Below are 26,740 nucleotides of genomic sequence, written 5' to 3'. Positions count from 1 at the left end.
GGTTAAACTGTCTAAGGTTCATATATTTAAACCCTTCATTCTTTAACTTTTCCCAAATATCGTTTAAGGATTTGATAGATATTTGATATCCCTTTACGCATTTAACATTTTTTAGTATCGTGTTTTCTGCTGTTATAAATTTTATGGTTTTTAACTTATCAGTATAAAAGGTCCAAGACTCAATGTGATTACTTGATGTGGAAACATTTTCCCGGATCCCTTTCTTTACGTCATTTAAAGATGATGGACCATTTGTACAATCAAATAGTTTATCTAACTGTTCAATCACAAATGCTGTATCATTGCAATCAGAAACTTCTTTCCATGCCATCATTTTTAAAATAGCTGCCACGGTATTACTCAGAGCATGCGCAGCATACTTCACCCTCATCTTAGTTTTGAATGTTGGATTTACAATGGTACTATTCAGTTTTTTAAAATTTAAAAAATTTCTGTTGTGTTCTTCTGCAACTACCAAATGCCTCCATTGTGCAATTTTTCCATCGAAAGACATATTTCCACTTTTAAAGAAATTGTTTCGTAATGATTTGAACAAGTGAGGGATGTCATAGATTATAAAAATTTTGTCATTATTTACAGAGAAAAAGTTGCTATCTATGCCTTGTCCACAGTTTCTTTTTAACATGTTAAGAGCTCCTATATTTGTAGATCCCTGATCACAAACTGTTGTTAGAACCACAAATCCGATTTCTTTTAATTTTTTGATGATGTCCGATATAATTTTTGCCAGTTTTGCTGTTGATATTGTGCCTTCCACAAAATAGTGCGCAATATATTGTTTGTATTTATGTTTAGCACCCTGTATCATAAACACTAACGCATGGTCTGCAATTTTCTTTTCTCGTCCCATGTTCTCGCCCTCTCCATAATCCACGTAGCCATCCACTTTATCAGCAATTTCGTTATAAATTATCCGTTTCTTTAACGCCATCTCGTCAAATATTAACGAGCAATATTTATTTTCCTTTGGCATACTTGATGCTTTTGCCTCTAACATATCAATTATATTTTTATTTATACCAGGCTCCATTGGTATATTTTTTAAAATCCTTTGGAGTGTTTTAGTGCTTGGTAGCGTAAACAGCTTTTGCATATAGCGGTATGCTTTAGGGGACCGTTTAAATATAGCCAAAGCATATATTTTGTTGGCTAAAGTCCACCTTTTTCCTTGTGACTTTTTTTTGTTATTCTGCACTACATCCTTTACTAACGATGTCAGCACTTCCGAATCTAACTTGTCTAAATTCACTCTTGACTTCGCTATATTCCTTATTGTTTTTTTTGCATTTTGTAACTGTCGCCAAAGCCTCTTCTCTTTAATTGTAAATGTTGATGAAGTGTCTGTAATAATAATAAAAACATTTCCATTAGTAAAAAAACAACATTAAAGCAAATTGAATTGAATATTGGTTAATTAATCAGCAATTTTACTTAGTTTTTTAAATTAGGTATGTTTTATCTTACCTTTCATTTCAATGTTTTTCTTAGGTCTTTTATAACTGTGGACTAATATTTCTGCCTGTGCATCTTGATGGCAAATGTTTTTATCATCTGAAATATTATAAATATGCAAATTAGTTTAAAATTTATTTTGTTGTTTTATGAAACATATTATTTCCAAATCAATCAATCATTATCAAGTTTTAAAAAAATGCAAAGACAGGATAATGATAGCTCTTCTCATAAAATATGAAGCGTGGGCCCACCTTCAATAACAATGACATAATATTAAATTAAAGGCATTTAGAGGTTTTAATGTTCTGCATTCTGGATGCGTTCTGCGGGTATGTCAAGACAATCTGTAAGTGGTCGTGATAAGGCAATCAGTCACGTGTGCTTTGCGTTCTTTGTTCGTATCCGCACGGTCAAATCGCATTAATATAAAATGTACAGAAACCTAGAATGTTGTAGGTACATATAAGTTCATTTTGACCTGACTGCAGACTGCAGAACGCATCCAGGGTGGCATTCTTTAGTTTGAGGGAAGGCATATTTTAGAAGGTAAATAATTAGTTTGTACACTTACCATGAGCAATGGGTTTATAGGTCATATGTTCTGGTGCATTGGAAGTAGAAGGAAGAGGTTCAAAAGTTGTTTTCGCAGAAATACCAGAATCTGGTATATCCACAGCTCCCAAACATGTTGAATTTAGTTGTTTGGTTGTAGTTGTAAGGGGAACTGAAAGCAGATAATGAAATGTGAATTGGGTAATAAAATGTCATGTTCTTACCCAACTTTAGGGTACAATCAGTCTAGGTACATGTCTTGCTCACATTAAAAATTACTAGCTTATAAATATTATTAAACTAGCTAACCTGGCTAATTAATGTAGATTGCCTAAAATTTTTCAAATTGGTCCGGTACTTTTTTTGAAGAATTTGTATTACACAAATTACTAAAGTCCCTCTAACTCAACACCTCATTCTAAGCTAAATTGTGTTACGAGTGGGTTTACTACAATATTCAAGCTGTGGGGTTCTAACCCGCACTTTAGGCTATCTTGGCTTCGAGTTACGGAGCCGATCAAATACAAACAAACAATTAAATATTTCCTTTTTATATTATTAGTATAATTTTAGATAAACATACCTCGTTCAACTGGATTTGACTTCTTTGGAATGCAATATGAATGATCATAAAGAACTGTAACAAAGTATAGATATAATTAATAATTGAAATTATATATTATTTATTGATAAGCATACAACACATGTTTGTGGTTACAAAGAAAGAACCTTGTTAAATTGCATTCGGTTGGTTTGTTTTGGAAACCAAAGAAAATTAATTAAGACATCTAAATAATTCAGAAAAATTGATAGATAGTAAATTAAATTTAAAAAAAATAATTGAAGTCATCATCATACCTGTCTTGAGGTTTTCTTTATTGGAGTCTTTTACATGAAGAGGAAACTCTGTCAAAACTTCATCTGGCAAGATGGGATTGCTCAATTCCAGTGTTGGAATAGCTGAGTTCTTCAGCCGAGTTCCTTTGGCATTGAAGGATTCAGGAGTGAAGTGCCCACCACAAACAAACTTAAGTTGGTGTAACTTTTCAATAGGTACATATGCTAAGTCTTCTATGCCAGCATTTTTAACCCACATTCGACAACTGAAATAAGAAATACCTATTAGAAAAGAAAAAGAATAACAAACTGAAATTTATTCATCAACTAATTTCTTTTAGTATTGTTATGCAATTCATTTACAGAGTATGAAACAAAATACTGAAATTAAAAATTGGTTATGGTTATTTACTGTATGATTAAAAATATTAATCCCAGCCTTTAAGTTTACACAATCAGTAAAATTATCTTGTAATAAATGAGTGTTATTAGAAACTTACCGGTCAGAATCCAGAGGAAACCTACTCAAAAGTAAGGGTGATCCACCACGACTTCGCCTCTTATTACAAATAACGCACTTCTTGTTGTTTCTACTCTCCATTATCAGTAGAAGCCTAAAATGAAATAGGTATTAATTAAACAAAGCCTATAATTTCTCTCCAACCAGTGTCAATGCCCTGGTTCATGCATTTACCAGTTTTAAAAGTAAACAGTTTTGAAAGTACATTTACATTTTCATCACATAGGGTTGTTTTTAATGAAAAATAGATTTGTAATAGATCTAATATTTCAAGTAAGTAGATAACATACCCATTAAACAGAAAAGTAAATAAGAGTTTAAACTTCTGTAGAAGTTGAAACACAGCTTATTTAAAAGAGTCTCTATCTCACAAAAAACATAACACTGAACAGCAAACTTTATCACGCCCGATACGGAGGAACTTAATCAACTCAACGTAAACGACAGAAAAGTTTATTTACAGTAATATTGCACCAAATCTGAGAAAATAACTTCACACGAATCAATTCGCCGGTTAAAAACTCAAACTCAATTGACAGACATTTTTTTTCATTTGTCAAACTAACAATACTACCAACTTATGGACACTAAACAATTATTTTTAGTATGGTGGTATTGATCCGCGGGTTCCCCTGCTATAGTGAAATCAATCCAAAATGCACTTTATTGCTTAAGGGATAAGGTTGTATATCAATTGCTACATATAGAGACTAGTCTTTGTATGAGAAGTGTCTACCCACTGCACTGATACATACATACATAGCCTGTCAAAATCATAACCCTCCTTTTGCTTTGCCGTAGTCGGGTAAAAAACATAACCTCAACAAAACTGACTTGTCAATGTCAAACACCGAAATTTATATAGTAAAAAAATATTGTGTACTTGAGAAATATTAATTTATTTATTCATTTAGTATTTAAACGTAGGTATGTATCTAATTTTCAGCCTACTTGTGTTTACATAATTGTATGATTCGTATCATTCTCTTCTTTTCAGGTCTTTTAGTAGGTGAAACATTTTCATCTTACTATACCTACCAGAGGGCCAACTGGGGACTACTTACATGGGACTACAGCTTTAAATGGGACAACACATTAAAGTGATTTAGTATTAGTAAACTAAAACCATGGCGGTTTCCAGAAATTTGAGAATTAACCTAAGTTCTTTAACAAAGAACTGGAGATATTTTAGTTTGTTAACAGAAAAACCAAAGTCGCAAAATGAACTGATTAATGATAAATTTATTGATGAAAGCATTTCCGAGGATTTGTCGTCGGTAACTCCATACTACCCTAATACTTTTAATTTGGCTTCATATGTTAACAACTCAGAATTTTTGCAGAATTTACTACATCTCAATATAAATTTGAGTAAAATTGAAAAGAATCCGCATGTTGTAAATAAAATACTTAAGTTGAATTTTGATGATATTAAGAAACACATTTTGTTTATCAATGACTTTGTTGATAAAGAAGAACTGGGAAATTACCTAACTAAAAATCCATTAATATTATGCCAGCCCCTTGATGATCTAGAGGTTCGAATTAATTATTTACAGTCAAAACATTTTTCTAAAAGTCAAATAAGTAGAATTATTCAACACAATCCCTTTTGGCTCATGTTCAGGTATGTTTGTTTGTTATGAAATGTTAATGCTAAGTAATTTATTTTACAGCACTAATTTTAATAAAATGTAACTTATTTCAGCACTTTAAGAATTGACAGAAGATTGGGCTACTATCAACAAAAGTTTGGTTTATGTGGTGATGAGGTCAGGTTTTTAGCAACAAAGCAACCTAGACTGATAACATACAGCTTACATCATGTAACAACCAACACATTTGTTATCAAAGAGGAAATGGGCTTTGAAGAATCTGAAGTAAAGAAACTTTTATTAGATAAACCTAGATTGTGGATGATGAGTAAGTTGTAATTTCTTATAAATCATACTAAATAGGTACCTCTTATTTATATTAAATAACTAAGGTTTGTGCAACAAAACGATGAATGTAGAGAATATAGTGCTCATTCATACATGAAAAATGTGAACTCTCAAGTTTTTACAATTGTTTATTCATCAACAGCCCTTTACAGTCCACTGCTGGACTATGAGCCTCCTCCACTATAGTGGAGGGTTTTGCCATAATCTCCACGCTTGGCAGGCGGGTTGGAGATCGCAGTTTAAAAGATTGATGTTTTTCAGAGAGCGCTGCTGCCCATTTTCTGTTTGATGTGTAGTCCCTAAGTCGCCTCTTACGACACCCGCGGGAAGAGTAGGGGTTGGTGACAAATGTATTCTACTCTGCCGTCACCACACGGCCCACAATTGTTTATTATTTTTTATTAATGCCACAAGACATTCTCTTTCTTCATTTTTATTGACTATTATTACTGTTATTAACACAATGGTTTCTTTTAGAAAAATAATATTTTAAACTTTTTTTGCAGATCAAAGAGCACTTCTAGAAAGATTCAACCTGCTACATAATACAATAAAAATTCCACATTCAACAATATTGCAGCAACCAGAAATTTTATTATGTAGAAGTTTTAAAGTTAAACAACGATATTTGTTTTTACAAAAATTAGGCAGAGCCCAATTTGATCCTACGAAAGAAAATTATGTTCCAATAATGGCTTTAGCTGAAGGAAGGGATGTAGATTTTTGTAAATTATACGCCAAATGTAATATAAATGATTTTAATGTGTTTCTCAAGACACTATGAATTAGCCAGATTTTCCTAATAACATCTTGCTCTGAAAAGCGTTAAGTGAATGGTATAATAAACTATCAAATATACCAGCAACTGTGAACACTCCTCCTATTATAGCACATATATTGGTTGCCAAATGCCCAATGGACCTGAAAAATGAGAAGATAATGTAGAAGATACTAGATAAATAATAAACAACAGTTTAAATCATAAAATGTGCTTGTTATTTCTTACCTTTCCTTTTCTGTGTATTTTACCATTAAAGGTGATAGTTCATAACTAAAGAAAGCACCAGGCATGCCAGATTCCATATTGGCGTTTGAGACTGATTTCTGGTGTCTAGTCACAGAGAATTGGTTGGTATATAGCACAGTCTTATCTAATTTTACATACATTGTAGGAACTATTTTTAAGTAGTACTGGAACATTACAGCACCTGAAAATTGAAGTGTTTAGGGAATGTTAAGTGATGGATCAGAATTCCCTAAAGAGTGTCTAAAGAATAACTAAAGTTAAAAAATCGAAAGCTTTTTGGAAGCTGCAACATTTATATAACCCGCCCAAACGCAGTGTCAAAAAAAAAAAGATTTTGCACAATAAAAATAAATAAAAACTTGATGGCTGTATAGTGGCTGTATATAATGTGATCTCTGCTTGTAAGTAGATAAAAAATGTTGTCGTAAAATGTCAGACTGAAGTTGTCAGTTTGACAGTTGTCTCCTGTCATTCATTGTTGCATTTTGGTTTTTGACCTGAGATTCAGATTTCGCATTTAATTTTGAAGTAAATTACGAGTAGGTAATAATGCCTGTTCCTGGAGGTGTTTATCAAAGTCAAGGACCCTCGTGTTTTGATAAAATGAAAATGGGATTCATGATAGGATTTTGCGTGGGAATGGCTAGTGGAGGTCTCTTCGGTGGCTTCACTGCTTTGAGGTTGTTTTTTAATGTAACCTAGCATGTTTTAATATATTATTTCAATGTTACCAATAATTATATTATCTTTATTGTTATTTAGATATGGAGCAAGAGGGCGCGAATTAGTTCATTCTGTTGGAAAAGTTATGCTTCAAGGTGGAGGAACATTTGGAACGTTTATGGCTATTGGAACCGGAATACGTTGTTGAAAGTATATGGTTTTGTACTTTGTAAATACTTTAATTTAAACTTGTAGTACCTACTCAAAATGTTATTTTATTTAAAAATATTGGGGGTATTTAGGGCTTTCATTATGTAATATGAGAACCAGTGCCGTAACTAGGGCGGTGCCAGCGGTGCCCAGGCACAGGGCGCAGACCCTGGAGGGGCGCAGAAATGACCAGACCAGTATCTAGTTTTGTTTCATGCATGGTAGTTAGTAGGTACATTTTGTTTTATTGCGAATATGGTGTAGACGCGCCCTCTGTACTATCTATATCTACATATATGGCATTTTTCAAGCGATCTTGAAACAACAACACTTGTAAAGGTGGTTTTATATTTGTCTGATGTGTCGTGACGTGACGCGTCAGAACGGTATCGGTTTCATACATTTAGTACTAGCTGGTGCCCGCGACTTCGTCTGCGCAGGATTAGTATTTCGAACAATATGTTTATAAATTGTAGCCTATGTGTTATTCTGATGTATAAGCTATATTATTGTAAAGTTTCATTAAAATCCATTCAGTAGTTTTTGCGTGAAAGAGTAACAAACATCCATCCATCATCCATACAAACTTTCGCGTTTATAATATTAGTAGGATGGTAACGTTCACACTAGTGCGTAACGTGTTGTGTTGTGATGTCTTATGTATGGAACCGATACAGTTCTGACGCGTCACGTCACGACACACCAGACAAATATAAATCCACCTTGTCTTGCTCGCAATATTACATACACAAACAAAAGTACCTATCCTCGTAGCGCCCACGGATTTTTTGGATCCTCTTTAACTACGACCCGACCGTCCTTCTTATAGGACATCATAGTTATAGTCCTATCAGCCCAAGATTTTGAGTTGAAATTCGTATGTGTTAGAGTTACCAGTTTGAAGTGAAACTTTCAGGGTATAATTATGATTATATTAGCATGTGTTTTTAAATTCAATTATTTGTCTACATTTTGTTCTTTACAAAGGCCATCGGGCCACAAATACTAGATTAAAAGGAAGTATTAAGTGAAGTAAAATTAAATAATACAAAAAAAATAGTAGTGTAAAGAGTATTAAATTAATAAATAATAAATATTTTTTAACAATTTCACACATAACGCTATCTAGCCCCATAGTAAGCAATTAATATGCTTGTGTTATGGGTGCTCGCTTAACGGATATACTACATTATATACGTTTTAAATACATACATATTATACTAGTAACACCCAGACCCGTCACAGAAATTAAAATTCATCATTTTAATTTCTGCCCGGCTGGGAATCGAACCCGGGACCTCTCGGCATAGTAGTCCCTTTTAGAACTACTACACCAAACGGCCGATAAATAATTAATTAATTAAATTAATTATTAGTGAAAGATAAGTTGCATTTTTATATTAGTAATATTCCATAAACCAATATAACACAAAGCCACAAACTAAAAATATTGTGATATTTTTAGTACTAGCTTCGACCCAACCGCCTTCACAAAGTACATATTATTTCAAACCAAGATTTCGCAGAATTTCTGCCCTAAAAATGCAAAGTAATTATCTCTATTTAAGTAATACCTATTCGTTAGCAACTTTTTGCATAAAAACATACTCGACAACCACGGATTATCATAAAAAAATGCGATTTACTAACTACGTGTTAGTGAGCCGTCCATACCGCCGGCCATTTTTCAAAAAATCCCATCTGTCAATAATTGTGACAGCCAATGGTAGCATACCGGAAACTGTTCCCTAATATTTCGTTCAGAAATCGAATTAAATTATTTCTTTAAGCCGCGAAATTTCAATAATCTAGACAAAGTTTAATAATATGGCCTTCTGAAAGGCGCATGGGCGGTAATTGAAAGTTAGTTGAAAAAAGTTCTGGGCTGTAGTCGCCATGTTTATTTTGGGTTATCAAAAGGCGCGTGGGCGCTACGAGGCTATACCGTAACTATGAGACAATTTCTGTCTATATTCATTTGGAGGGCGCCACTTCTAACTTAGAAGTTCTAAGCAAATCTGTCAATCTAGCTGAGGAGATGTACATATAGTTCACGTTACGCTGTCATTGCTGTCAGCCACATTCATTGGTCCTCCCTTTATCTTTGATTTTATTCATTAACTACGTGCGGCGTTACTGACGCACTAGCGTGCGAGAGATAGATAGAAAATTCATCGTTCGACAAGAGTGAAAAGGATGACTTACAAAACTAAACGATTCACAAACGTTCCATTCTGCCGCGCCGTCCCACCCAATGTTCGGGGATTCCCCGATACATCGAGAATCACGCATTCAGATAGCCGCAGTGTTGCCAGAAGGTTACTTTTGTAACCTTTTAGGTTACTTTTGAACTGCATTGGTTACTTTTAGGTTACACTAATGAAAAGGTTACTTTTAGGTGATTTTTCAGAAATTGTAGAATTAACTTTTACAGGTTCTTCAGTAAAAAATATTAATAGTGACAATTTAAAAATTATGTCATAAACTGCATTTAAACATGAATTTGATTTATTATTTGTTATAAAAAATGAGTTTTAGCCAATGTTTTTCGATAGTGAAACGCAAATCCATGAAACGTTTTTATATGACCGGTCACTCTTCGGTCTTCATGGAATGGTCAAAATTTCGAATTTAGGTAAATGATTGATGATCAATTGTATTCATTTTCCATCCATGAACAATCTTATACCCCCCCCCCCCCCCCCCCCCCGTAGAAGGTTACTTTTTATTCAAAAAGGTTACATTTTTTTATATTTCTCGCACCGGGCGCATAAAAGGCTAGTTACGGCACTGATGAGAACCTAACTTAGTTCAACTGCATAAAATTTTCTTCTGACAAACATTTACGTACTGCCCAAATTAACTATCAATGTTACTATGTCAATGTAGAAAGGAATTTAAGATTAGGAATTTAAATTGTGAAAATCTATGAAAAGTAATGAACAGAAAATGCTAATATGATAATTTAGTGATTTCTAGTATGAAGATTTCATTTGAATTACAAACAACTTTAAATAAACAAAGATGAAGGATTTGTATGCAGTTTTACTAACCTTCTTTAGCTGTGCCAGTAATACCATCCAGTGGTGCAGTATTCCCACTTTTAATATCACTTCCAAATGAAAGATGTTTGATTATATGGGTGGTGTTGAAAACAGAAGATGAGAATGGTTGCACATCATGAACATGAACATGATTGATGGTGAAACTCTTTCCTGGGGCTATATGAAAACTTCCACCAACCTAGAAAAGAGAATCATCTGTAATTAAACAGTCTACAATTTAAAGTAATTTAATTTAGGCTTAGTAAGTCTAAGCTTGAATGTTGTATTTGTCCATTTTATAACAAACCAAGTAAAAACTTCAAGCTCATGACATACATATAACTCCATTTATCTAAATTACCCGATTAACTTCCATGTATCCATATAATTGACATCCTTCTTTAAGAGCCAAATTAGTTCTTTCAATAGAGTCATCATCTTTACACTGTTCAATTGTTGATAAGTCTGGAAGAGCCCATCGTCTTATTCTATAAGCTTCTTTTACATCTTCACAAGTATTGCAGCATCTGAAGTAAATGTGAGTGTAAAAGTAAACCATTTTTTAATTGGAAAGGAAAGGAAAATATTGCTTTATTTATATGTATACCCACATAAAAAATTAATATGCTACTTTAAATACTCACTGAGATTCATTGTAAGCTGCTCCATAACAGCTACCACATGTTGTTTTAAGTGCAATACTGTTGTTTTGATGATTCTGCAATATGTATAAAAATATATAAACAATATAGAAATATGTAATCTATATCATTTATTCCAAAGGGATTTTTAGTTATCCTCAATGCTTGTTATTTCTGTCTCATGGGGCTGACAACAGTACATTTTCATTTCTTGACCTACAAAAACTATAAAAATTATTAGCATATTAACTTAATATTATGTAGGTTGGGAATATTTAAAAAGTAAGTAATTAAAGAATACTTATGTTTAGGTTATTATGTATGTTGAAATTACAGTAGTGGATGATATTGCGATTTCTTGTTTCTTAGGTTCTTCTATAGGATTTCCATCTAAATCTAGTCTGCGTTTGTGAATATTATGATCCATTTGTAAATGCTGTTCTCCTGATGAATCCATAGCATCTAACACCAGGTCTAAAAAATAAAATAAAATGGTTACAGATAGTAAAAAAATATTTTTAGCAAAATAAATACAAGATTATCTATCTTTAATTATTAGGATTGCTAAGCACATTCATTTACTACTTATGTATCATATTCTTGTTTGGGATGTGGTGGTCCAAAATGGACTATAAAATAAATAAATATTTAAGTACTTATCGTAGGTGAAGCTTTGTCTCTTTTATTTTTATTCATGATACTGATTTTGTAATGCAGATGACAAAGTCTAGTGGACAAGGCTCACTTATTTAAAACTACATTATAATGATACTTACAATCACATGATATCCTAGGTATAACGATATCGAAATTGATCCTTAGCTTGTGTCCTCTTGACGTGTCGACAAATAATTCTTCAGATATGTTTGGAGACATGTACGTATGAAGTTCAGAAATAAACAACAAAGTCATAACAATACCGCCAATGATAGTAACTAAAATAAAATGCACGTTTTAGTTTATTATCTTCGGCACCGTTTAAAGCAAGTAAAAAAGCAAAAGCAAAGCGTAGTAAGGCAAATTTTAACTTACTTGCTGCACCGGTAGCAGTTTTAATTCTAAAATCTTCCAATGTCTTGGCATAAGCATCTAACTGTTTAAACTTGTCAATTAATGGTGATGACATTCTGATAGTTTCGTAGAATTGTAGCGTATTCAATTTTTTTTATCTTGAATAGCCGGATAATTTAGAAATATTCAATGAATCCAGATGAATCAGTTTTAAAACATCGATGATGATTTGACAAGTGACATCAAAGAGCATAAAAGAGTAAGAGACGGCACTCCATAGATATTTTTTGAGCTCACGCACACATATGCATTTTAGAGAACGACCCGCAAATCTTTACCAACCGCACAAACTACAGGCGGAGCTACCAACATAATGCCTTATTTTCTGACAGTATTAGTGACGTTCGTAATAACTTATCGATTATCGATACTTTGCTAGGGTTGTAATTGCATATCGATATCTAGTATAGGAACCTTCAATATTTTAATGATTACTATTTTTATTTTATACTATGTGTAAGTAAAACGAAGTTTTGTAACGTAAATTATTTATTTCGAAATAAAATAGGTATATTACAATAAGTATTGAACATGACATAGCAGTTGTAGGCATGAGGAATTATTGAAAATTATAACAAAGTACAGAAATGATAATTTTGTAAACTTTTATTTTCACAACTTTTTCTAAGAAAAAATAGGATTTTTATTTATAAACATCTTTAATTTTCTTATCAGCTGATCGAACCTCAGCCCTAAGATTACTTTTCAATGCTTTGTTGCTGTGCTTTTTTACTTTTGTCAGCAAAATTGTTTTCACTTTTTATGAAGCTGTCATTAATGATTTTACAACTTTTTCTTAGAAAAAGGTAACTTAATATTTTAAACATCTTATCATAAATTTATTTATTATGTTGTTGACATTTAAACCAACTAAAATTACAATTTGTACTCAACATTAAGAAAATGAATTTTCCAACATTTTCCATATATATCTGGTCGGCAATATGGTCATGATAAAATTGTTTAGCTTCATTTACGGTGGTACATAATTGAATTGTTGGATAAACGAGACTTTTTTTATCATGCCACCATTCGCGAAGAGATATATATGCATACAAATCATTGTCAACAGGAGTTTTCACGCTCAAACACTCTTCACAAATTAAACAAGAACTGTTCTGTAATAGTTTGGCAGCTAAATACCCGCTTACATATACTACTGGTTGGTTTTCAAGGCTACACAAATTTTCAATGGGCTGTTCTAAGTTTTCAGGGTCCGGGATAGACAACACAGGATAAAATTCAGTGTCTGTGGAATCTTGAACATTAATTTTTATTTCTGTTGTTTTTAATTTAGTTTTTAAAATGTCTTTATATTCCAGCATATGTTTATTGTTGTCTGCTTCACAATTAGCACTTCTGCTATGAGGCACTTTCAGCCCAGTAACCATGCTTGTTTTAAGCGCTGCAGTAAAGTGCGTGATAGTGGGATTTCTATTGGTTACACTGTGTTGCCTAATGATTCCAAATAAGTTTTCCAGAGTCTTGGTTAAACTGTCTAAGGTTCATATATTTAAACCCTTCATTCTTTAACTTTTCCCAAATATCGTTTAAGGATTTGATAGATATTTGATATCCCTTTACGCATTTAACATTTTTTAGTATCGTGTTTTCTGCTGTTATAAATTTTATGGTTTTTAACTTATCAGTATAAAAGGTCCAAGACTCAATGTGATTACTTGATGTGGAAACATTTTCCCGGATCCCTTTCTTTACGTCATTTAAAGATGATGGACCATTTGTACAATCAAATAGTTTATCTAACTGTTCAATCACAAATGCTGTATCATTGCAATCAGAAACTTCTTTCCATGCCATCATTTTTAAAATAGCTGCCACGGTATTACTCAGAGCATGCGCAGCATACTTCACCCTCATCTTAGTTTTGAATGTTGGATTTACAATGGTACTATTCAGTTTTTTAATATTTAAAAAATTTCTGTTGTGTTCTTCTGCAACTACCTTCGCTATATTCCTTATTGTTTTTTTTTGCATTTTGTAACTGTCGCCAAAGCCTCTTCTCTTTAATTGTAAATGTTGATGAAGTGTCTGTAATAAAAACATTTCCATTAGTAAAAAAAAACAACATTAAAGCAAATTGAATTGAATATTGGTTTATTAATCAGCAATTTTACTTAGTTTTTTAAATTAGGTATGTTTTATCTTACCTTTCATTTCAATGTTTTTCTTAGGTCTTTTATAACTGTGGACTAATATTTCTGCCTGTGCATCTTGATGGCAAATGTTTTTATCATCTGAAATATTATAAATATGCAAATTAGTTTAAAATTTATTTTGTTGTTTTATGAAACATATTATTTCCAAATCAATCAATCATTATCAAGTTTTAAAAAAATGCAAAGACAGGATAATGATAGCTCTTCTCATAAAATATGAAGCGTGGGCCCACCTTCAATAACAATGACATAATATTAAATTAAAGGCATTTAGAGGTTTTAATGTTCTGCATTCTGGATGCGGTCTGCGGGTATGTCAAGACAATCTGTAAGTGGTCGTGATAAGGCAATCAGTCACGTGTGCTTTGCGTTCTTTGTTCGTATCCGCACGGTCAAATCGCATTAATATAAAATGTACAGAAACCTAGAATGTTGTACATATAAGTTCATTTTGACCTGACTGCAGACTGCAGAACGCATCCAGGGTGGCATTCTTTAGTTTGAGGGAAGGCATATTTTAGAAGGTAAATAATTAGTTTGTACACTTACCATGAGTAATGGGTTTATAGGTCATATGTTCTGGTGCACTGGAAGTAGAAGGAAGAGGTTCAAAAGTTGTTTTCGCAGAAATACCAGAATCTGGTATATCCACAGCTCCCAAACATGTTGAATTTAGTTGTTTGGTTGTAGTTGTAAGGGGAACTGAAAGCAGATAATGAAATGTGAATTGGGTAATAAAATGTCATGTTCTTACCCAACTTTAGGGTACAATCAGTCTAGTACATGTCTTGCTCACATTAAAAATTACTAGCTTATAAATATTATTAAACTAGCTGACCTGGCTAATTAATGTAGATTGCCTAAAATTTTTCAAATTGGTCCGGTACTTTTTTTGAAGAATTTGTATTACACAAATTACTAAAGTCCCTCTAACTCAACACACATTCTAAGCTAAATTGTGTTACGAGTGGGTTTACTACAATATTCAAGCTGTGGGGTTCTAACCCGCACTTTAGGCTATCTTGGCTCGAGTTACGGAGCCGATCAAATACAAACAAACAATTAAATATTTCCTTTTTATATTATTAGTATAATTTTAGATAAACATACCTCGTTCAACTGGATTTGACTTCTTTGGAATGCAATATGAATGATCATAAAGAACTGTAACAAAGTATAGATATAATTAATAATTGAAATTATATATTATTTATTGATAAGCATACAACACATGTTTGTGGTTACAAAGAAAGAACCTTGTTAAATTGCATTCGGTTGGTTTGTTTTGGAAACCAAAGAAAATTAATTAAGACATCTAAATAATTCAGAAAAATTGATAGATAGTAAATTAAATTTAAAAAAAATAATTGAAGTCATCATCATACCTGTCTTGAGGTTTTCTTTATTGGAGTCTTTTACATGAAGAGGAAACTCTGTCAAAACTTCATCTGGCAAGATGGGATTGCTCAATTCCAGTGTTGGAATAGCTGAGTTCTTCAGCCGAGTTCCTTTGGCATTGAAGGATTCAGGAGTGAAGTGCCCACCACAAACAAACTTCAGTTGGTGTAACTTTTCAATAGGTACATATGCTAAGTCTTCTAAGCCAGCATTTTTAACCCACATTCGACAACTGAAATAAGAAATACCTATTAGAAAAGAAAAAGAATAACAAACTGAAATTTATTCATCAACTAATTTCTTTTAGTATTGTTATGCAATTCATTTGCAGAGTACGAAACAAAATACTGAAATTAAAAATTGGTTATGGTTATTTACTGTATGATTAAAAATATTAATCCCAGCCTTTAAGTTTACACAATCAGTAAAATTATCTTGTAATAAATGAGTGTTATTAGAAACTCACCGGTCAGAATCCAGAGGAAACCTACTCAAAAGTAAGGGTGATCCACCACGACTTCGCCTCTTATTACAAATAACGCACTTCTTGTTGTTTCTACTCTCCATTATCAGTAGAAGCCTAAAATGAAATAGGTATTAATTAAACAAAGCCTATAATTTCTCTCCAACCAGTGTCAATGCCCTGGTTCATGCATTTACCAGTTTTGAAAGTACATTTACATTTTCATCACATAGGGTTGTTTTTAATGAAAAATAGATTTGTAATAGATGTAATATTTCAAGTAAGTAGATAACATACCCATTAAACAGAAAAGTAAATAAGAGTTTAAACTTCTGTAGAAGTTGAAACACAGCTTATTTAAAAGAGTCTCTATCTCACAAAAAACATAACACTGAACAGCAAACTTTATCACGCCCGATACGGAGGAACTTAATCAACTCAACGTAAACGACAGAAAAGTTTATTTACAGTAATATTGCACCAAATCTGAGAAAATAACTTCACACGAATCAATTCGCCGGTTAAAAACTCAAACTCAATTGACAGACATTTTTTTTCATTTGTCAAACTAACAATACTACCAACATAAGGACACTAACAATTATTTTTAGTATGGTGGTATTGATCCGCGGGTTCCCCTGCTATAGTAAAATCAATCCAAAATGCACTTTATTGCTTAAGGGATAAGGTTGTATATCAATTGCTACATATAGAGACTAGTTTTTGTATGAGAAGTGTCTACCCACTGAGTGACATAAATGAAATGACATCTTTTTTTTTTCTAACAGGTTTAACGGAATGAAATGACATCATGATTGTGATGACATCCATAGAGAAAAGTAATACAAAGGAACATCTATAAGTTCCAAAATACTGAACTGTCCTATGCATGACATTGACAGTGGGGCGCCACCGTCAATATAATACCGGATCGCTGGTTCTGATTTTTGCCATGTTGGAAACCATACAGTTGAACGATGGTAGCGCCCCCCTGTCATTGAGTTTGGTGGGACAGTTCAGCGTGGGTCATCTATACACGATTTTTTTTAGTTTGATTCATTCCATGAAAATGCAAGGGCATTACGCCATACAGCCGGGTCCCCAGCAACCCATCTATGAAATTGACAGGAGGGCGTACTATCGATTCTAGATTATTAGCACAGATTAGAGAGTATGTCTAAATCTGATTATAGATGACCCACGCTGAACTGTCCGTAGATAGAGAATAGAGGGGTTAGTCCCAACGGCCCCGGTGGATCTGCCCCGTCAACGGGGTGGATGGGAAAAAGTGTTTCAACGTCCCCGGTAGTCATAGTCTTAGCGTTCAACGGGGTGGTTGGAACACATCAAGTGTCAACCACCCCGGTATATCGTTTAACGGGGCGGATGGATCAAATCAAGTTTCAACCACCCCGGTATTTCACTAATCGTGGCGGATGACACAGATCTAAAAGGTTCCACCTCGGTATTGCATACCGAAAATAAAAACTGTTAATAATATAAAAAATAATAATAATAATAATAATATGTAAATAATAATCAGTTTTATTTAACAGTCATTGTTTAAAAAATCTTCAGCATAAAAAAGTAAGTTTAATTGTCACAAAATATAATGGTCATAAACTTAAAGATTACTTTTAGAATCACAGATGCGCAATTGCATTAATCAGTCAATATTAATAACACTCTAATAGTCTAATGTGATAAAAAGTAACTCTAAAACTCCTCACTAACAAATAGTAACAAGGAAATCTAAAATTGTTACAAAATACAGTGTGAGTCACGTTAAAGTGTACATATGAAAATACATAAAACTAGACCTATTTTTATCGACAAAAAGAGGTCAAAAAATTTTTGAAAATTTTTTGTTTAGTTTCTTCTAGAATTTTTTTTCTTCCAATTACTTATTGTAAAGAAAACGTAATAACTTTTAAACTAAGCGGTATATCCTGATAAAATAAAAACAGTAATAATGCTAAATAACAGGCGATACTAAAAAAATACTTCAAATACACAAAAAAGGCCAACAAATAATGAAAAATGATACTTTTTGAAAAAAAGTCTGCTTTTAAATTCGTGGTTTTTTTGGTTATTTGATAAATTTCTCCAAAAAATGCCTCTATAACCGGTGGTTTTTATTACTTTGTATTATTTTCTATTGTATTACCTTTGTAAAACCAAAAATCGCATGTCTATATCCCTATCACAACATTTGCTATGATCGTGACCCGTTTTTTTTACAGACTACCTACTATTAAAAAATTGATTTTGAGGCAAATGAGGCAGTACAGCACACTTGACAAAATCAAATTTTTAACGGTTGGTGGTACATAGCTGCCCAGAGCCCTGACGATGGAAAAAGCAAGCTTTTCCGCAAATGCTCAGTCAGTGGTTACGAGACGAGTTTATTCCAATCTGGTGCGTATTTGGAGAGAGACACCGGACTACTAATATGCTTGAGGCATGGCATGGCACAAAAAGCTTAATAAAACAATAAAAAAAAAGCAACCGAATATCATAGAGTTGTTAAACACACTGCTCAGCGACGCCTCCTATTATGAAGTGATTTCAAAACAAGTATAAAATCTGTCAGCATCTCAACAGTGTAAATGTATACAGGAGTCTTATTATTAATATCTGCATCTGTGATTCTAAAAGTTATCTTTAAGTTTATGACCATAATATTTTGTGACAGTTAAACTTACTTTTATTGTTAATCAACAACTGATTAATGTAACTAAATAAATAAATATCCTTAGACATTTTACACTGCGCTTCTAGTCCCAAACTAAGCAAAGCTTGTACCATGGGTGCTAGACAACGGATATAAACATACTTAAATACTTTTTTTTTGTAAATACCTACATACTTATTATACGTAGAAACTAACCCCTACACACCCAGTCCAATACAAACAAATAAAAAATACGTATCTATGATTCTTAAATAATAATATTTTGTAACAATTTTAGAGTTACTTTTTATCACATTAGACTATTAGTGTGTTATAAATATTGACTGATTAATGCAATTGCGCATCTGTGATTCTAAACGTAATCTATAGGTTTATGACCATAATATTTTGTGACAATTAAACTTACTTGTATGCTGATGATTTTTTAAACAGTTTTAAATAAAACTGATTATTATTTACATATTATTATTTTTTATTTTATTAACAGGTTTTATTTTCGGTATGCAATACCGAGGTGGAACCTTTTAGATCTGTGTCATCCGTCACGATTAGTGAAATACCGGGGTGGTTGAAACTTGATTTGATCCATCCGCCCCGTTAAACGATATACCGGGGTGGTTGACACTTGATGTGTTCCAACCACCCCGTTGAACGCTAAGACTATGACTACCGGGGACGTTGAAACACTTTTTCCCATCCACCCCGTTGACGGGGCAGATCCACCGGGGCCGTTGGGACTAACCCGAATAGAGGTAGATGGGTCATTAGCGTACACCTGAGTGAGATAGCAATATATGTACATACCATATCTATAGCTACAACAATAGACTTAGTATTGGCTACGTTAAAAATTACCCTGATTTTAGGGGTAAATAGGTAAGCTGCGGGTGAAACTGAGGCGCAAAATCTAGTAAGTATTACTATAAAGGTGAAGTGAAAGTTTGTGTGTATGTATGTTTACCTTTTTACGCTTAAACAACTGGATGGACTTGATTGATGGCGTGTGCGTGCAAGCTTTTTTCTATATTTAAGAGGTTAAACTGAGTTTTTGAGGATTTAAATAAAAAACCACTTTAATATAATACTTTAATCAGTATCACTGACCCTTAAACAAAATTAATTTGTTTTAAAAATTCCTGACGATATCAGACTTTTCTGAAAGCTTTTTAGCTGCATGATGTATTCGAACTTTCAGATACTTTAGCATCTGGATTCAAAATGTCTGGAACATATTCGAGAATGTTGACTTGGATGCCAATGTACTCGGCCCGTACACTCCGTCCATTTATTTCTTAAACTTGGTTCATTCGGGAATCTAAAAACAAAAATACATGAGGGAATATTGACTAGGCCTGCTGGTATCCCCAGCGGCTTATAACCCGACTAATGACAGATTACATGTATTATCATAATGAATCTTCTGGCACATGATGACTTTCACTCCAGTCGGTTAATACCCAATTTATAGGTTTAGAATAATCAAATTTTTAACATAATTACGAGAAAACTTACATTTCGGTAACATCAAACAATCGTTTTCTTAATGTTTATTACCTTCAGTTACCATATAATAGCGAAAAAATGCTACTTACCGATGAAAGGTTATGTTTGGTTCTTTTCGTTCACTACGGCTTTTACAACCAATTATACAACAATTCACCATTACTGCAAACGAAATCACACAAAATACTGTGTAGAACAATGTTCTGATTGTTTTATTTGACATGAAATCACTATAAATTGATGAAAAACATCAAAACACCACGCAATTGTCTGCCACCAAAGCAAATGGTGGCAAACATAAAAAACCGATACGCAAGCGGAGACAGAAAAAAATGTTTTGTCCTGCTCTCCCATATTTATCTGACATATAAGCTTTCTCACTCTAATTTTTTTTTTTAATTAGTAGCTTATCTATACTCTATCCTCTATCTACGGAACTGTCCCACCAAACTCAATGACAGGGGGGCGCTACCATCGTTCAACTATACAGGGTGTCCCGTAATGTAACGTCAAGCCGGAACTGGGTGTTGAGGCAAGTTGTGCTGGTTATCAGAAAAATATAAAAAAAAATCTATGTGGCATATTTTAAAAATAATAGGCATTTAAAAAAAATCAAAAAATTCTACTCCAGGTGACGGTCCTTTTACTCGTGTTGCCACAAATCTTCACTTTTTCCAAATTTTTTTTTTGTTATGTAACCCTGAATAATGCTTCTCTAAATTGTTATCAAAATTACAAAACCAGCTGCTCCAACTTGGATGAAAAAAATACATTATTCCCAAAAAAAATATCAAAATAAAAATTTTGCCTAGTTTAAACTGACTGTACTGAAAAAAAATTGTACTACGCGAGTGTGGCAAGTGACGTCATAATTTGGCGCATTTAGTAAGGATTCCAAAATGGTATAACACTTTGTAAAATCTTGCTGTAATTGTCGACAATTTTTGTTTATTGGAAATAATCCCGTTTTTAACTTTATCTACCTTGATTAAAAATATTATTCTAATGTGCCCAAAATTTAAGTTTCTGGCTTAAGTGAGGTGGAGAAGCCATTTTAAAAGGTATGAGCGGGACGGAGAGGGCCATCTTACCAAGCAGGGATGTTATGGATATCCGTAACCGTAACCGAAACTATCGGATATCCGAAATAAAAAAACGTCCATAACCGTAACCGAAACTGATTCAAAAGTTACGGATAGTTTCGGATAAAGGCCAAACTGCAAAATTCTATGAAATTTGCAGTATACACGCCGCAGCTGCAATGCCGCGCGCCGCAGCTGCAATGCAGGCAGGGCAGGTAGTAAAGGCGCGCGCGCACGGGTGACTTTTGTCACAGTATGTCAACTACTAATTACTGTCATGGTGACAAAAGTTTCTGTGACTGATTGTACGGTAGTCAGTCACAGAAACTTGAATTTTGGTTTCATTAGAATAATAATTTTTAACCAAGGTAGATAAAGTTAAAAATGGGATTATTTACAAAAAACCAAAAATTGTCGACAATTACAGTTTGTCTATAAAGTCGTGACATAAAATGAGGGCGCTTTTTTTCTTCATGTAGCAACCCTATACAATTTGACCAAATGAGTTTGATACTAGGGCTGATTATCTGCATAATATTTCGTATTAGAAGAGAGCAAATGAAACCATATTTTTCTTCGGTTGACGGAAAAGTGACGTTTTATTCTTTTCTTTTAAAATACTTTTTTCTGTCCTTGACATGCTGCCACCACAGGCATTATTAATATAGAACTACAAAACCTTATCCAGTAAAATCTAGGTCTCTGGTAATAATAAGTTTAATCAATTGAAATAAATTTAAGTTTGTTAATCCATGAAAAAAGGTACCAGACACCCAGGTTTCACACATACCTACTAATCCTAAGTGGGTAATTGAAACAAACAATAGGAAATTATTTAAACGAATACAAACCAAGTCCCACATAGGTACATAGTAACTATTGGTAAGTACACCCTTGACTCTAAATTAATACAAACAATATACATACATATTAACTTAAGATAATATTGAAACTTAGTAGGTAATAAACTTAAATAATTAATCTATTCCATTTATAGGTAGGGGACAAATGTTGTTGAACGCGCGTTTGATGACTCCCCCTGAAGTGTGGATCTCCGCAACCCTCGTGACTCCGTCCTTCCCCTTGCAGCAGTTAACGATGCGTCCTAGTTTCCATTGGTTCGGGGGCAGCCGGTCATCCTTCACGAGTACGATGGTGCCATCACGTAGACTGATGCCCTTTGAGCTCCTCCACTTGGTACGGGTCTGCAGAAGTCCAATATAGTCCCTCGACCAACGCTGCCAAAAGCTTTGGTACAGCTGTTGCAACTGCTGATAGTGTGTCAATCTGCTCATTGGCACGTCTGTATAATTATAGTCAGGTATCGAAATGGGTGTTCTGCCTATCAAGAAGTGGGCTGGCGTCAAACAAAATATTTCATCATTAGCTGAATTAGGCAACGGACACAAGGGCCGAGAATTAAGAATGGATTCTACTTGAGTGAGAACGGTTGCGAACTCCTCAAAAGTCAACAAAGAATTACCTAATACTCGTTTCAGATGGTATTTACAAGACTTTACAGCCCCCTCATGCAACCCCCCCATATGCGGGGTGTAACCAGGCAGATATTTCCAGATAATCCCCTCACTAGCGCATGAGGTTGTAAACTCATCCAAGCTATCTCTTAGAAAATTATACAATTCCTTAAGCTCATTGTTAGCTCCATGAAATGTTGTGCCATTATCACTCAACATTTCTTTTGGTTTTCCCCTACGGGATATGAATCGTTTAAAAGCCGCGAGAAAGTTATTGGTTTCCAAGCTAGATACCAGCTCTATGTGAACAGCCTTGGTTGTTAAGCACACAAATACAGCGACATAGCATTTACTTGCCTTGAATCCTCGTCCTCTCCTGTCCCTAATATGAAATGGGCCCGCGTAATCAACGCTTGTCAATACAAAGGGAAGTGCAGGGTTAACTCGCGATGGGGGTAGGTTACCCATAATCGGTGTAGTTACCTTAGGCTTAGCTCTGAAACACGTCACACATTTATGTACTATTTTATTTACTAGTTGCTTGCCGTGCACAGGCCAATATTGCTCACGTATGGATGACAATAATAATTGCGGGCCTGCATGCAACAATCGCTTATGAAAGTCAACAACTATCAACTCTGTAAGTGGGTGGCGACGTGGTAGTATTATGGGGTGTTTCTTATCGTAGTTGTAGTTAGACTGGCCTAAACGACCCCCCACACGCATAACCCCCTCGTCAATAAAGGGATTCAAGGACAGTAAGTTCGATGACCTCGGTAATTGTTTATTTTTACTAAGTAAATTATATTCGGTAGCATACGACTGAATCTGTGCAAATTGTATTAATTTGATTAAAGCATCGTTCAACTCTAGGGCTGACAATGAAGTAGTTAATTTGTTTTTTGGATCTCTACAATTGTGAATAAATCTTAACACAAATGCAAAGCAACGATTTAACTTCTTGAGGCTCGACCAACGTTCAAACAACCTGTTATCAATTGTATCACTAGAATTGGTAGAAACGTTACAATTGGTTGTGTTTAAAGTCTCATCATAAGAATAGGGTTGTAATAGAATGTTCTCTGGAATCGTAGGCTGGGACAACCATGCGGGGCCCTGCCACCAAAGGGAACACGATGGCAGTTTATCTGCCTCTACCCCCCTCGACAGCAGGTCCGCAGGGTTGTCACTCGAGCAAACCCAGTACCAATCCTTCGCATTGGTTAATTTATTTATTTCAGTTACTCTATGTTTGATGAAGGTTGATAATTTGTCCGATTTGGAATTTATCCAAGCCAACGCCACCCTGGAATCTGACCACAAGAATATGTTAGGTATTTCTTGTTTCAGGGCATCATTAACCTTGTTGTATAATATGGCTAACAATAAACAAGCACGTAATTCTAATTTCGGTATTGTTTCGTTTCGCGCAACCCGCGACTTCGCGCAAAGCAATCGTACAACCACGTTACCATGCCTATCAAGAGAACGTACATAGATAGCCGCGCCATAAGCTGTCAATGAACTGTCACAGAATCCGTGCAGCTCCGCCTTAATGTAATCACTGATAAGGACAAGTCGCGGAATAACTATTGAGTTTACATAATTTAATTTGTTATAAAATGATTCCCATTCATAACAAAACTCGTTAGGTAGATTTTCATCCCAGTTAATTTTAATTTTCCATAAACGTTGTATGAAACATTTCGCAATTATTATTAAGGGTCCTAACAGACCCAAAGGGTCGAAAATGGCAGAGGCTATAGATAAAACCTTTCTTTTGGTTAAGTCGGTTGGTACTGGTTCTACTTGTAACTTATACCGTATGCTATCGTCATCATTTGACCACGCGAGTCCTAATACTTTATGTGTACCTGACCCTAGCGAAGTTAATTCGTTATTATCGGTAGATGCATGAGTAGAGTTTCTAATATGGTCCACTACAGTTTCTGAGTTGGACTTCCATTTTCTTAGGTGAAAGTTTGCGCCTTTCAAAATGTTATCTATTTGAACGGCTGTTTTGGCTAACTCCAGGTCGTCGTCCTGACCATGAATCAAATCATCCATATAAAAGTCTGAAATTATAACAGAAGAAGCTATTGGAAATGACTTTTTGTTCTCGTCTGCGAGTTGTTTCAAACATCGAGTAGCCAAGTATGGCGCACATTTCAAGCCAAAACTAAGCGTAGTTAATTGGTATGTCAGAAGTGGCTTGTTTGGGTTATCACGCCAAAATACACATTGTAAGTGCTGTTGTGTTGGGTCAATAAATATGTTCCTATACATTTTTTTTATATCTGCACTAATAACATATTTGTGTTTTCGAAATCGTATCAAAATATTATCCAAACTATCTTGGTCCATTGTACCCTTGTGTTGTATGTCATTCAAAGACTTTCCACTACTGGTTTTACAGGATGCATCAATAACTACTCGCAAAGGTGTTGTTGTTTTTTGAGGGTTCAAGACTGCGTGGTGAGGTAGGTAATTACAAGGCTCAGAGGTTGTTTTCTCAATCATATGCCCTGCATTTATAAAATCGTCCATGAACTCTACATATTTATCTTTAAACTCTGGATTTTTCTCAAATTTAGATTCTAGTGATCGAAATCGTTTGTATGCAATTGGTAGAGATGACCCGAGACTTGTGACAGGCTCCTGAAGGGGCATTTTGACAGTGAAATTACCATCAGCTGTTCTTGTGTGTGTCGCAAAGACATTTTCACAATATGTGGTATCATCATTTGGAGATTTCAATATCTGGTCACAGTCTCTCAAAAAATTATTTGAATTAAGAGTGAAATTGCATCTTACTTGTAAGGGTTTGTTTACTACAGAGACGCAGCCTGAAACCACCCAACCTAATCGAGTTCTTTGTAAAATTGGTAAACCGTCTCCGAGACAGTGTTGGCCAATGCATAGTAGTTGGTAGAATAGTTCAGCACCGATGATGATATCGATTTCACCCCCTTTATAGAATGAGGCGTCTGCAAGATTAATTCGTTTAGGTATATTTAGACCCTGCGCACTTGGTAAGTACGAAGGCAAACTACAAATGTTAGGTACAATAAAGCAAGACAAATTGGTAGAGAATGTATTGTCCATTGAGTTTACTTTTAGGTTGCACAATTGGTTAATTTTGGTTACATTTTCATTAAACCCAATGACCTCCATATCTAATTTTTGTGCCTTTAAATTTAATTTATTAAATGCACTTTGGGTAATATAGTTTGACTGTGAACCTGAGTCCAACAAGGCTCGCATTGTATGTAATTGGTTATTGATATCTACAACAGTTATTTGCGCAGTAGAAAGCAAAATCGCTTTGTGTTGAATTGGTAAATTGTTATCAACCGTGCCTAAAGTGGTGTTGGTTATTTGTTGGTTTGTAAATAAGTTTACTGATTGAGATTCAGCATTGGTACGAATAGGTTCTGGGTTATACATAGTTGATAACTGTGGCTGTGGTAACGTACTCGGTTGTGGAGTGTCATTTTGAGTAATATGTAATAAAGTGTGGTGCTTTCGTTTACAGGTTCGACAGTTCGAAGATTTGCAATTTGGTAAGATATGGTTTGAACCTAAGCAGTTAAGACAAAGGCCTAATTTCTTAATCAATTGGATGCGTGACGGTACTTTCAGAGCCAAGAACTTTGAGCATTGGTTGATGTAGTGACTCTCTTTGCAATTAGGACATTGATTACGACTGGTATTGTTGTTAGGTGGTACCTTACTCTGAGAGCCAGGAGAGGACGTGGCCAGCATGACCTTCCGCGCCGAGGTGGAAGGCTGTTCACTGGAACCGGTACCTGCCTGGTCCAGTGTCTCTTGAAGGTCAGCTTGAGTACGCAAAAACGACTTAAATTCCTGTAACGTAGGTAAATCACGTGAAACACTTTTTTCCTCCCATTTACGTTGCATGTGCGCTTCAAGCTTAGCAGACAAGAGAAAAATTACTAATAG

At 34.3% G+C, this 26,740-nt stretch overlaps 3 protein-coding genes and 2 long non-coding RNA genes across 6 annotated transcripts; 2 read left to right on the top strand and 3 right to left on the bottom strand.

Annotated features, from left to right (window-relative positions):
* The first annotated feature begins 4,199 nt into the window (after positions 1 to 4,199).
* Positions 4,200 to 6,112, top strand: LOC135087918 (transcription termination factor 3, mitochondrial). 2 transcript variants are annotated; one of them, XM_063982773.1, is made up of 4 exons: positions 4,200 to 4,308; positions 4,383 to 5,012; positions 5,094 to 5,308; positions 5,835 to 6,112. In XM_063982773.1, exons 2-4 carry the CDS (start codon positions 4,513 to 4,515, stop codon positions 6,110 to 6,112), a joined length of 993 nt encoding a protein of 330 aa, XP_063838843.1. In that variant the 5' UTR covers positions 4,200 to 4,308; positions 4,383 to 4,512. The 2 variants fall into 2 exon arrangements, with proteins under 2 accessions (XP_063838843.1, XP_063838842.1); XM_063982772.1 differs by having other exon boundaries at positions 4,200 to 4,312.
* Positions 6,073 to 12,167, bottom strand: LOC135087916 (endoplasmic reticulum-Golgi intermediate compartment protein 3). The gene is made up of 8 exons (XM_063982771.1): positions 11,946 to 12,167; positions 11,690 to 11,848; positions 11,248 to 11,387; positions 10,917 to 10,990; positions 10,634 to 10,799; positions 10,282 to 10,471; positions 6,335 to 6,536; positions 6,073 to 6,249 (listed from the first exon to the last, which is right to left on the bottom strand). The coding sequence occupies exons 1-8, from the start codon at positions 12,037 to 12,039 to the stop codon at positions 6,114 to 6,116; spliced, it is 1,161 nt and encodes a 386-aa protein (XP_063838841.1). The 5' UTR covers positions 12,040 to 12,167; the 3' UTR covers positions 6,073 to 6,113.
* On the top strand, positions 6,807 to 7,286 carry LOC135087919 (reactive oxygen species modulator 1). The gene is made up of 2 exons (XM_063982774.1): positions 6,807 to 7,035; positions 7,118 to 7,286. The coding sequence occupies exons 1-2, from the start codon at positions 6,905 to 6,907 to the stop codon at positions 7,224 to 7,226; spliced, it is 240 nt and encodes a 79-aa protein (XP_063838844.1). The 5' UTR covers positions 6,807 to 6,904; the 3' UTR covers positions 7,227 to 7,286.
* Positions 12,168 to 12,498: 331 nt separating the features above from the next.
* Positions 12,499 to 14,747, bottom strand: LOC135088325 (uncharacterized). The gene is made up of 3 exons (XR_010261014.1): positions 14,711 to 14,747; positions 14,153 to 14,239; positions 12,499 to 14,033 (listed from the first exon to the last, which is right to left on the bottom strand). It is a non-coding gene; the product is annotated as an uncharacterized LOC135088325 (long non-coding RNA).
* A 5,042-nt stretch (positions 14,748 to 19,789) lies between these two features.
* Positions 19,790 to 20,649, bottom strand: LOC135088324 (uncharacterized). The gene is made up of 2 exons (XR_010261013.1): positions 20,310 to 20,649; positions 19,790 to 20,032 (listed from the first exon to the last, which is right to left on the bottom strand). It is a non-coding gene; the product is annotated as an uncharacterized LOC135088324 (long non-coding RNA).
* Between the last annotated feature and the right edge of the window lie 6,091 nt (positions 20,650 to 26,740).

The sequence above is a fragment of the Ostrinia nubilalis genome, chromosome 3 (genome assembly GCF_963855985.1).
Source record: "Ostrinia nubilalis chromosome 3, ilOstNubi1.1, whole genome shotgun sequence".
NCBI lineage: Eukaryota > Metazoa > Arthropoda > Insecta > Lepidoptera > Crambidae > Ostrinia > Ostrinia nubilalis.
Note: the sequence above shows the minus strand (reverse complement) of the source record. Positions and strands in the feature narration are given on the sequence as shown.

Bases quoted from the DNA above. Each gene is read 5' to 3' on its own strand.
- LOC135087918 (XM_063982773.1), top strand. From the start codon at position 4,513: ATGGCGGTTTCCAGAAATTTGAGAATTAACCTAAGTTCTTTAACAAAG. The intron at 5,013-5,093 runs GTATGTTTGTTT...AACTTATTTCAG, and splicing joins CCCTTTTGGCTCATGTTCAG to CACTTTAAGAATTGACAGAA. The intron at 5,309-5,834 runs GTAAGTTGTAAT...CTTTTTTTGCAG, and splicing joins ACCTAGATTGTGGATGATGA to ATCAAAGAGCACTTCTAGAA.
- LOC135087916 (XM_063982771.1), bottom strand. From the start codon at position 12,039: ATGTCATCACCATTAATTGACAAGTTTAAACAGTTAGATGCTTATGCC. The intron at 10,800-10,916 runs GTGAGTATTTAA...CATTTACTTCAG, and splicing joins GCAGCTTACAATGAATCTCA to ATGCTGCAATACTTGTGAAG. The intron at 6,537-10,281 runs GTTAGTAAAACT...TTCAATTTTCAG, and splicing joins TACTGGCACAGCTAAAGAAG to GTGCTGTAATGTTCCAGTAC.
- LOC135087919 (XM_063982774.1), top strand. From the start codon at position 6,905: ATGCCTGTTCCTGGAGGTGTTTATCAAAGTCAAGGACCCTCGTGTTTT. The intron at 7,036-7,117 runs GTTGTTTTTTAA...ATTGTTATTTAG, and splicing joins GGTGGCTTCACTGCTTTGAG to ATATGGAGCAAGAGGGCGCG.